At 35.1% G+C, this 12,690-nt stretch overlaps 1 protein-coding gene across 4 annotated transcripts in view; it reads right to left on the bottom strand.

The window, feature by feature from the left end:
• ADGRB3 (adhesion G protein-coupled receptor B3) overlaps positions 1 to 12,690 on the bottom strand; it is an 823,957-nt gene that overhangs the window by 445,828 nt on the left and 365,439 nt on the right. For all 4 annotated transcript variants that reach the window (XM_055134853.1, XM_004605882.2, XM_055134855.1 and 1 more), the window contains 2 exons: positions 9,476 to 9,577; positions 9,008 to 9,114 (listed from right to left, as the gene is read on the bottom strand). In XM_055134853.1, coding sequence (XP_054990828.1) covers positions 9,008 to 9,114; positions 9,476 to 9,577 — 209 coding nt within the window. The remainder of the gene's footprint in view (positions 1 to 9,007; positions 9,115 to 9,475; positions 9,578 to 12,690) is intronic.

Here is a 12,690-nt window from a genome sequence, read left to right as displayed (position 1 = left end):
GGTGTGAGCCCTAAGCACTGTAGGTGTGTGAGTGTGTGACTTCCTCTATAGCCCTCTAGAAAAGTTTAATATTTCAATTGGACTATTTGAATTCATTTTCAAATGGAAATTTCCATTTTCAAATAGAAAATGAAAAACAAAAATTACAGTGGCAATGGGCTGGAGCAATAGCATAGCGGTAGGGCGTTCACCTTTCACACAGCCGACCCGTGTTTTATTCCTCCGCTCCTCTCGGATAGCCTGGCAAGCTACCAAGAGTTTCGAGCCCACATGGCAGAGCCTGGCAAGCTACCCGTGGCATATTCGATATGCCAAAAACAGTAACAATAAGTCTCACAATGAGAGACGTTACTGCTGCCCGCTTGAACAAATCGACGAGCAACGGGATGACAGTGACAGTGACAGTGGCAATGACGTACGAAAATCTGCGATGACAAAAATCACTTCTATATACAACTATATGGCTAGAACTTGTTCATGCTGTTGTACCTAACACCTAACATGAATAAACAAACAGTCACTTCAAGCAGCCAGAAGAGGAAAATCTAGTATCACCTAAGAGAGTATTTTCATGAGTAATGGTGTTGGTTAGCACTCATTTAATTTCTTGCATTCAACCACTGTAACTTCAATACTAAATAAAATCAACCTCAGTAACTTCTTAAACTTAAATATGTGTATGAATCACAAAGGCAACTTTTAAAAGTCCAGGAGAAATATGTTTGAGACAAAATAAAGTAGGTCTGAGACAGCGTATAAGATATTTCTAACAAAATCCCAGGTGTTGCTGATACTTTTGGTCTTAGAAAATGTTTTGACACCAGTAAGTGCTTTTATCTGTACCTGCATCCAAGCAGCTTAACTTTGCTAGAGAAAAGTCACAACTAAACTTCTTAGTGTTCCTTTTTTTAAAAAATTCAACCCTTGGTACAATATAACATTTGAAAACCACTGAGTCCATCTGCCTCTAGTTATTCTTAGCCATGCTATGCTGCCTTCATCCTTTCTGAAAATGACATCACCATCAGATAAATGTAATCACTCAACCTTAATAAAGGGCCCCATCATTTCTCATACGAATTACTGCAGCAGTTTTCACAGCTTCCATTTCTGCCACCTACCAATCTATTCTTCATAGAAGAGCTATATGACCTTTTTCAAAATTATATTGAATCACATCACTCTTTACTGACAATGGTCCCATTACATTTCAAATAAAATTCAAACTCCAAGGAAGGTTCTTTAATGCATAGAAAAACTTTTTCCCCTACCTGGTTCTTCAAACTCATTTTATAATTATCCTTTCTTGACATTCCCTCTAGCCATTTGATTACCTTCCATTTCTTTAATGACTTCAAAAGTTTTTCTTTCTTTCACTCTCTCATTTTTTCTCTCTCTTTTTCTCTCTCTTTAGTGAGATGGGGGTGAGGAAAAATACTCAGTAGACCTCAGGGCTTTCTCCTGATTCTGATTCAACACTCAGGGATCAATCTTGACTGGGTTAAGGAAACCATATAGGATGCCAGGGATAAGACATTATTTAAGGCTGTGTCTTATCCATTGTATTATCTTCAAATTTTCAGATTTTCCATAAGTTATTCCCATCAAATGGAGAATACGCTCATTCACTGACAAATTCATCCTCTCCACTTTGCCTGTCCATGCTCATCTCATTATTCAAGTAATATTTTGAACATTATTTCTTTATATACACGACATCAAGTCCCATAATGTTTTGTTTTTCCTTATTGTGGAACTCTTGGTTTGTGTGTCTCTTTCTGTGTGTGTGTGTGTATGTGACATCATGTTGCATTCCATCCATTCTCTTTTCCATTCTTTGCAATGTGTTGCGTATACTTAAAGCTTATGGGTAGTTATAAAATAAATTAGTGAATAAGTGAATGGATAAGCAATTAAATATAGAGAACACTGTCCACTATAATATTATTTTACTTTGGTATTAGACTAAGTGTATTTCTTTGTATAAACACAATTCACTTAAGCAATCCTAAGGATGCTTTAAAGAGTGAGTCTCAATGGTTAAAATTAATTCTAATACTTCTCTAAGTCTCACTAAAACCTTAATCTTGACAAATTAAAAAATAAACCTCTTGGTATTTTATAGGTTTGGTTTGTAATACATTTAAGTTTTAAAATGTTTTAAAAAGAGAAAACAAGTATAGCCACATGTATTTTTATACATCTAATAGACTCCCTTAAGTCTTACAGATCAGACTATAGTAGAGTTCATGTATCAGGAAAACTCAATATGACACTGCTTAATAAGTTAAAAAATCAAGGAGGAAAAAGGACAAAATAGATAGGTTTTTTAAATTAATTTATTATTTTCTTTCCTTTTTTGGGTCACACCCAGCGATGCTCAGGGGTTACTCCTGACTCTGCGTCCAGGAATTGCTCCTGGCGGTGCTCTGGGGGCCATATGGAATGATGGGAGTTGAACCTGGGTCGTCTGCGTGCAAGGCAAATGCCCTACCCAATGTACTACTACTCCAGCTCCCAAAATAGGTAGGTTTTAACAAACACAGGCATGCTTAGTTTTCTATGACTGCTAATCTGCTTACAGCAGAGGAGTTGAATAGGAATCTTGTGAATTGTGAATTGCAAAGTCAAAAGTATTTATTATCTTATCCTTGAAATGCACGGAAGAGCCTTGCAAGCTCCCTGTGGCATATTTGATATGCCAAATACAGTGACAACTAGCAGTTCTAATTCCCCTGTCCCTGAAAAGAGCCTCCAATTGTTGGGAAAAACGAGTAAATAGAGGCTGCTAAAACCTCAGGGCTGGAACGAATGGAGAGGTTCCTGGTGCTTGCTCGAGTAAATCAATGAACAATGGGATGACAGTGATACAGTGATCCTTGAAATTACTGTGAATTTAGAATTAGGAATTTCTCAGGATTTCAGGACTTACTTAGCACTTTACTTCTTAAATATATATTATATTTTATATGTAGTATATGTACATATTCATTACATATACATACATATACATGTCTATTAGATACTTCATGAAGATATCATACAGAACATGAACTAACATATGTCTATTAGATACTTCATGAAGATACCATACAGAACATGTTACTAACATTTGCTAAACATACAATAAACCTATAATTGTATTGGGCCACATGCTATAAACTTTGAAATGATGAAGTTGAGTTTCAATACCAAAATGTAAATATGTGATCCTGAATAAGATTATGGAGTCCCTCCATTTTAAAAGAAATAATATTCTTCCAGTTTTCCTTGGAATTTTTATATTCTATAATGATTTTCTGAGCTCTGGGAATGAGGATTCTGACAAAAAAAGTGAGGATCAGTGACAACAATGAAAAGTTAGTCACATGACCTGTCTTGTGGAGAGAGCAAGAGATTGAAGAAGAGGTTTAGAGAGAGAGAGGGAGATGTAGTAGGAGAAAGGAGAAAAAAAGGTATAGTGAAAGGGAGAAGGAAAGAGAGTTAGAGACAAAGAACAGACTATCTCTCAATATTCAGTTTTTGCTATCTTGTTCAACCATTTCCTCCAAATAGCTTCTTAACAAGAGACAATGCTTTTAACTTACATGATTTCTCAATAGGTTCTGAAGTCATTTCTACTTTGCCTAACACAAGTTTTACAAAATATCTCAGAATATAGAATAAAACATTCACATATGGAATATATGTCATTTCTAAGAATTTTACTGGGCACCTAATTCCTCTATACATATTTGTATGTATTTTTTAATCTTGTGTTTTATAAACAACATTTGGATTATAATATTTAATTTATATTTATAAGGTCTCCAAACTCATAACTATTAGCTTACCAAGGTATTTCTGCAATTGCTAACTAATTACATATATAATAATGTTGTCAATAACCCTACATTTCTAGCTATCTATGAGTAAGAAAATTACACAAGGGATCATATTTCTTCACATAGAAAAAATTTATCAACATTAAGTCTGGGTCATCACCTTCTCAGAACTCTCTAATTACAAATATTCTCTTACTGATAGATAAAAAAGTGACGGAGATGTTCTTTACACAAATATCTATGGAATATTTAGTACATATCTAATATGAGCTTCCTTTTAACTGAAAATTAAAAAAATAATTTCTGCCCTTAAATAATTCAAACCTGTATGAGAGATTACAGTTAATAATTTGATATATTACACTGATTAGCAGACTCATGTGGTCGACATCACTAGACTTAAATAGTTAGAGCTCAGGGAAAACAATTCATTGTCATTTCAAACCAAACTATTACTATATATTTATAAAATGGTTCATTGCGGGGTAAAGAGTACAGGGGTTATAGTGTGTGCGTTCTCTGCCACCAGATCAATTGTCTGAGAAACCAGGGGCTCCACTCGGAAGGCCCCCCAAAGTGCACTTTGTAGGGAGAGATATTCTGGTCTACATTTTGAATAGTTTTAAACATAGATCTACCAAACTTAAATAACTCTCTGTAGAGGTTAAAAACTTACACTGGTAAGTTTTATATTTATAGATGGGAAAGAAATGAAATCTCCCTAAGGCACATGGAACAGTTGATTTTATTTCTGTGTTCAATGGAATTTTTAGAGTACACCTGATGAGGCCGATACATTAGACAAGCATCATTTATGTCATAGATTGCTCCTATAACTTGCTGATCATGTAACACATATTATGCACCCTAAGAAAGTACTAGATGTGTGAGAGCATAAATGCACATATTTTACATGTATGTATATGAAAGTGCAAAAATAAATTTAAACAAATCTTATTCATAAAATCCATTTCATCCATTGACTTCCTATATGCATACCCACCCATTATACTCCATCAGTAAATTTTTATATGTACAGCTCAAGTTATTGTTGTATTGAGTTCTAAAATGTTATTCTTATGGGATCATTTAACTCAATGTGTTTACTGCGCATAAATATTAAAAATTCATATTTGTATAGCTCCTTAGCAAGTCACAAATATTTTACATGTATAACATCATCTACTATGCCTAAAAATCCCTAGTAATACTAAGACATGATATCAGTTTCATTTACCAAAAAGTAATTCAAGATTCGAATAAAATCACACACAATTTTTCAAATAGCACACAATCAGAAAATGGTTCCCAGGATCAGGATCTAGGGCAGATAATTTATAACAAAAGCAAAGGAAGTAGTATAACCTCAAGAAACGAAGTCAGGCTTTGGAAGTATTGCACCTGACGTGCAACATTGCTTTTGTTTCACTTAGCTATATTGTTCCTTTTAGTACTTCAAGCTTCTTCCTACATCAACTGCAGCAAGTCCGGAGTTCAGTTTACATATGTATTTTGCAGGTTCTTGTGAGGATTAGAGTTAATTTTAAAAAGTCTTCAGTTAATTGCCTAGTATTTTGTTTGAGTTGAATACACCGAGGTTGTATTTTGTCTTACAATATTATGTATTTGATTCTTGTTCGTAAATCATCATCATATATATATTTGTCATCAAATTATTAACAATGATTTCTTTCAGATTGACAATTTAAGCTCATTTCTTCTACCTCACACTATTTCTGTTTCTCTCCATTAACAGATGATTTGCACTCACCAAATAAAACTAATTTAAACATTATGTACAAAATATTGAACTTAGCATGAAATTTGTTTTCTGTAAAATGGATGCCATTCATTCATAAAATAATTGTAAGGACTGATTTATAAATCGATTAATCCATGAATTATTTACATTCACTACCATGAATGAACAGGAACTAAAAAATGGTCTTATTAAGCTTAAGTAAGCAAAGTCTAATATTAAAATTAGGTAAACATAGATTTTCTTAAAAATTAGACTCAGCTGAAAGATTTTTTTTTTTTGCTTTTTTGGGTCACACGCAGCGATGCTCAGGGGTTACTCCTGGCTTTGCACTCAGGAATTACTCCTAGTGGTGCTTGGGGGACCATATGGGATGCCGGGGATCGAACCCGGGTCAGCCGCGTGCAAGGCAAACGCCCTACCTGCTGTGCTATCGCTCTGGCCCGTCAGCTGAAAGATTTTAATTAAACTTACTTATCAGAAATAAGTACTACTGACAGCTAGTTTATGCTTATATATCCTTGACTTTATATTAAAAATTATATTTGTTTTATAAATACATACCCATGTATACCCCAGTAAGTATATTTTAAAAAATTATTTCTCATTGGGGAGCAGCTCTTGTGAAGCACATATCTTACATTTTTAAGACTCCTTGTTCAATGCCAGAAAAAGTGGGGGGTAAGTGACAAAAATATGCAGAAATAAAAGCAGTACAATAACTCCGTGCATCCCCCAGTTCCTAATAACAAAAATAAAAGACTGACAACTTAAATGCAGCCTGATGTATTTAATTATGAAATCAGTAATATAATCAATATTTAGTTAAATACAATGTTATTTCTGCCATTTTATTTTGATAATGATAATGTTCAATGAAGCCAAATTTTATCAGTCACTGATCTGAACAAATATATATTATTAACTATATGTATTTTATATGTGTTGGGTTATAGTTTCTAGCATCTTAAGCTCAAAGCCTTTGTCCTTAACACCTTTGTCCTCCTGCAGAGAGCTTATGTTAACTGAGCTACACCAATCACGGCACTCCTGGGGTCACACCCAACTGCACCCAAACCTCATTGTTTATCTTTAACCTCTCCATTGTGGTTGTGTTCTTTCCCTATCTGTTAATTACAAATATTTCCAGATCAGACATGGCAACTTGTAAAGTCAAACCTTTTAATTGCTCTGGATTTTGTATAGCCACGTGAAATATTGCTTTTCTCTTTCCTTTATGCCCTTTCATATTTTTTATTTTAGAACAATGTCCTTTTGGTGTAGAAACAGGAAGACAGTTCATGCTATACTTTTATAATATGGGAGCTGATTGACTCTGAAAATTATGAACTCCTGGGTATCCATATTACTTAAGTCTCAGTTGCCCTTAAACTGACCTTATTTCCTTACACCCAAAATGGTGGTCCAACCGAGGGACATGGATGAACCCAGGGCAAGCTGTAAACTACCCTGGCTTTGACATAGGATAACCAAAGTGCCACAAGAAGTATAATAGACTAAGAGCACGGTCATGGAACAAGCTATTTCAGAGCCCAAAATGAAGTAGCTGGAAAGGACGCTATTGGGGTTAGAATAAGCTAATCTGGTCTAAGGACTCTAGTCTGGGAAATATGGCAAGATGCCCTCAGGAAAAGCCACTCTTTACCATAAATCCAGAGAGACCATTTTAAGCTTAATCTAGGATAAAGATAAAAGTCAATGTCTCTTACTGTTTCTATACAAAGTGACTAGAAATATTATTAAGAAGTTAATTTAATATGATTGATTAAATGATATTAACTTATCATTTAATTTAATATCATTTAGCCTAATATGCTTCTTGTGGTGCACAGGCTGTCCCATGCCAAAGCCAGGGTAGCTTACACTTGTCCTGGGTCCATCCAATTTATGATTGATTAAATCCAATTAAACCAGTAAAGGAAAGTAGAAAGCAATATGCCGCTAGATGGAATGTCTCCCTGAGTGGACCTTCTAGAAGGAATCTAGAGGACTAAAGCCCCTATAGGGAATGCCACCCTTGTGTGGATCTTCTAGAAGTTTCCCCTGAAGGAACCACTTTATATTAGTTTATGTTTATTTTAATGTCCAACCCCATCTATGTGTAATTGCTATCCCCAAACTCTTCATGATTTCTCTATAATAATCTTGATTGATTTGAATAAAGTCGCCACTGGTTACCAGCCTGTGAACCAGTTCCTTCGTCCATCATTGGTGGAGGAGATGTGGAGGGATATGTTTATCGGTCCCAAATGCACCAGGGAGGGTGATCAAACTCATGTGCAATGTATATTATGTATACAAGAGTTACATGTACATACACAGAATGCATGTAGATGCATATAAATATAAAATATTAAAATAAAAATAAGGTTTTATATAGATAGCCAAATAACTATCAAGGGAATTGCTGAACTGGTAAATAAATATATTAAATATTTAGATATTTAGTGTTTGGATATTTTTAAAATGGGTTTTTATGTTTTCATATTCTATACTAATTTTATTTACCTATATATAAAAGTTGTTGTTATAGAAGTTAATTCTTCATACACAAACAAGAGTACCATTTTTTAAAATAATTTTCTGTATTTATGATCAAGTAGGAAAATTAAAGGAAAACATATGGACAACAAAACCTAATGACTTTAAGGCCAATTCATTCCTGCCAATGTTCACTTTCCAGCTGGCTCAGGTTTGTATTTTGTTCTCAGCCCCCAGTGTTTATTGATTTGTGTATGGAATTCTTGCTCACTCTCCGGATAAAATGACAACCTCAGATAATGGCAATGACTTGCACTTATAAAATATCATGCAAAATTAACTGAGTTCAAAATATTCATACATCATTTTCTGTGAATAATTCAATGATGTGTTGGAAAAGACAGACTAATTTTGGAAAATTTGGCCCACGTAATCTTCTGCAAATAATTAATTTTCCCTGGTGCAGTAACACTGACATTCTTTTCATGTCATAATGTCAAAATTCAGTAGAATTTGGAAACCTAACCTAAGTGACATGACTTTATCATTTCCCAAGTACTAAAATGTTTTTTTAATTTATTTTAAAATAAGTCTTGTGTATAGCTAACACATATTTGTTCTAGTGTTGATTTATAATTTGCCTCATATATAAAAAATAATGAGACTTTGCTCAGGTCTCTCCCTGCTTACACAAGGAATTCTTTCATTTATATAGCAGGATCCATTAAAAACACAAATCCTAAAAACAAAACAATTTAGCAGTGATTTATAAAAATGCACTTTCCATCACTTCTATTTTTCCTGAAGGCATTTTTTCCAGAGATTTCACTCATTTGATTGTACAGCAGAAGGTTAAATTTGCACACAGTGATCATTAGCAAAAAATAAACAGAGCAAGTACTAAAGCTGGCTTTGCACCTACTGAATGCTGCAAGTGTCTGTACTCATTTGATATGCATCTTGCAAAGCTCGGCTGTTCCCAGAAGGCCACTCCATGAAGACTGAGAGAGCAGCGTCTGCTAGTGGTGCCTGTGCGTCACAAAGAACAGAGAGAAGCTTTATAACAGGAATGCTAGAGGGCATCACATAACTAGGAGGCAGGCTCCAGAACTGGGTTTGTAATTTCTCTTGATTAAAAAAAGCATACATATGAAATTGAAATTTTGCTTAACTTGAAGATTTTCGCCAGTCACTGAGAAACAATTTCATCAGCAACATTTTCTAGGTCTCTTGCTTGGCTCCATTTAGGAAGCATTTTACTAACATCCTTTCAGTATTAGGCGGATTTATTTATACACAGAGGACAAAAGCATGACTTCATATGCAAAAATCGCATGTGGTGCTTGGCTCAAGATCAGTATGTGGGATTGGGTGGGTCATCTTAGTTTACCTGTGGCATTCAGTGGGCACTGATTGAATGCCAAGTCACCTGCTGGCGTCCTTTTCCACACCATCGACATCAAATAATCCTCCGAGCAGATTTCATAAGGTGCTGCAATTGAAAACAGAGGGATCTGAATGCCAGCAGTGTTTATATTTTGCAACAGACAACCTCAAATGCATCGGATTGCTAAGCTATTTCATTTTTCTGTAAAATAAATTTAATGAAAAGTTAGAACTGTCTTCATAAACAACAACAAAGACTTCATTTTCTACAAAATTTAACAGAGAAATATTTTGAGTGCGGTGATTGTAGGCTTTAAAACATCTTCAGGAGTTGACTATAAATTGAATATAATAGTCAAACACATAAATAAAAATTGTCATCTATTTTCATAGTATTTGGAGGTATTGTAAATAAAATGTTTCCAATAAACTGAAAGCCATACTAGAATTGTTAACTATATTGATACAAGTAAAGGATAAAGATATAACTATTTATTTCACGATATGCCTCTCATACTTCATCATTGGAAGGAATAATTTAATCTCTAAATCTAATTATTTTTAAACGCCCAATTTAATGATGGTAGAAGAAAGCTAAAGGGAATTTTAAAAACAAAAGATGTGTAACAGAAAATTTCATTCACATTTTTCTTGTGGCTTCTCAAGTAGTGTTCAGGAGACCATAGGGCCAGTCCTATTGACCCTCACATCTTGCAGTGGTGCAGTACTGGGGATTCTGCAGCCACTTTTGTGGTGCTGGGGGGAGGGGCAATCCAGGGTTATACCTGGTAATACCCAGAGATCAATTTGCTGAGGTTAAGCCAGATGCAAGCACTATATTTTCTGCATCATTATAGAGAAATATTTTAAAGGGAAGTAGAATAATAAGGCTTCTACACAGTGAAACCTAACACTTTTCTCCTAGAACAAATGTTTTATTCCCTCCTCCTGCACATATATGATTGTACCTTCTACACAGCATTGCCATTTGTATGCTGTGTAAAACTGAGTGATGAACTCAGCTTCACTACATCTGGGATCTTGTCTTTCTCTCTATCTTGCACCGAGTGGTGTATCTGGCACACTGAAGTTGTTCAAAACTGAATAAATTATTCAATGAATGTTTTGCTATATAAATACTCATGACAAACAAGGGCCTAAATATAGGAAGCAGCTAACAGACACATGAGTGTGACTTCCTGGTAAAAAACATCACTCTTCACTATAATACACTAATTCATGCAAATCATAATTTTACCAATTCTCCTTGTTACAGTAAGTCTACCAATTCAGAAGTTGTGAGCACATTAGATACACTATAGTTAGTAGATGAAGAAAGGGGCAATACAAGATTACAACCTTGAAATTTACTTTATCATTACCCAAGATTTGACTAAACAGTAAATATGTGGCGTATCTTAGAGCTGAAAGTGACACTTAAGAATATTTCTTCTACTCCATTGTCAGAGATATAAAAACTTATCTAAGATGAAGTTGCTAATGGAGTTATCACAGAACTCAGTTCTAGGATTTCAACTTCTCAGGTGAGAGATTTCATTTTTGAGATTTTTCCTATCTTATTTGATGTCTTCAGTTGTCCAAGATAGTAATCTCCTTCTTGCAAAATATATCTACATATGCACATACAATTTATCATATACCTATTATAGGGTCTCTAAGAGACACAGAAACTGTTTCCAATTTATGAAAGTTTTCTTTGGTGGATGGTTAAGTAGTTGATTCAACATTAATCAGCTTCAACTTTCATAAAATCACTCTTCCTCACCCTAGAAAAATCTAATGGCCAGACCTATGTGCTTATCTCAGTGAAAACTTAAGCACTTTATATGTTGCCTCTCTTCCTTCTTGAAAACACTTTCTTTAGAATAAGAAAATCATTTTCTTTTAGGCCTCCACCTCTCTTTCTTCGGCTCATTTGCCATGTCTTTTAAAGAGTCATCCACTTTACTTTTTTTTATGCTAAATGTTTTTCTTAATGTAATTTCAAGCACATTGATAATTTTGGGTTTTTATTAAAAGTCTAACATTTAATTTCTCCTAGCACAGTGGGTAAGGCGTTTGCCTTGCACTTGGACGACCTGGTTTTGATTCCTCCATCCCTCTTGGAGAGCCCAGCAAGCTACCGAGAGTATCCGGCCTGTATGGCAGAGCCTGGCAAGCCACCTGTGGCGAATTCGATATGCCCCAAACAGTAGCAAGTCTCACAATGGAGACATTACTGTTGCCCACTTAAGCAAATCAATGAACAAGGTGATGGGATGACAGTGCTACAATATGAAAGAGAAACTAACTAGGAAAATAGACACAGGAAGACAGGAATCCTGTCCCGCCCTCCATGTTCCCCATAATATTCCAGGCATTCTTTTGAATACATGTTGAATCTAGAGGAGAAACTATGGTCAGAAGTGATGATCAGTTTGGCAGGAGTCATTTTCTAGGTACCCTCATCCTTCCATTCCTGTAGCCAAAATATGCCTCATAGTTCCCTCAGATACTCATGATCATTACAGAGGGAAGGAAGGCAGAAGTAAGTGGTTAACAAAGACCCTTCCTGAGACTTTACTGCAGATGGATTGGCATTATTTAGAATAGAAAAGGAGTCATGACAACAAAAAATATCACTGTATCACTGTCAACCCATTGCTCATCGACTTGCTCGAGCGGGCACCAGTAACGTCTTCATTGTGAGACTTGTTGTTACTATTTTTGGCAAGTCGAATACACAATGGGTAGCTTGCCAGGCTCAGCCCAACAAAAAATATAAAATAATAAAATAAAAATAGAACCTTTCACTCAAAAAACAAAAGGCATGTCCTAAAAGAGGGAAAGTGACATCTCTCTATAGGACTTATTCTTTCACTATAGTTCAGAATTAAAGAACAAAGAAATGAATTAATATATGTAGATCCACTCTCACACTCTTCATGGAATATGACCAGATGTGATCCATATCAACTTTTGTGTCCAAATCCCACCCAGTGTAGAACAGATATTCAAAATTCTGTTGTTTCCTGATCCTGTCCTGTGGCCCGGCAGTCATGGAAACTCAGTGAAGTGTCTTCTGAGAGGGTGGGGGACTATTAGGAAGAAAGGCTAAGCATATGCATGGTTCAGTGGTGAGGGGAAGCCAATTGTATCCAGATAAACGTCAATGGATATGTGAGAAAAAGAACAAAACAATTGTAATATTTTAGAGCC

Source organism: Sorex araneus, chromosome 4 (genome assembly GCF_027595985.1).
Source record: "Sorex araneus isolate mSorAra2 chromosome 4, mSorAra2.pri, whole genome shotgun sequence".
NCBI lineage: Eukaryota > Metazoa > Chordata > Mammalia > Eulipotyphla > Soricidae > Sorex > Sorex araneus.
The sequence above is the reverse complement of the archived record's forward strand: the minus strand, read 5'-3'. Positions and strand labels throughout refer to the sequence as shown.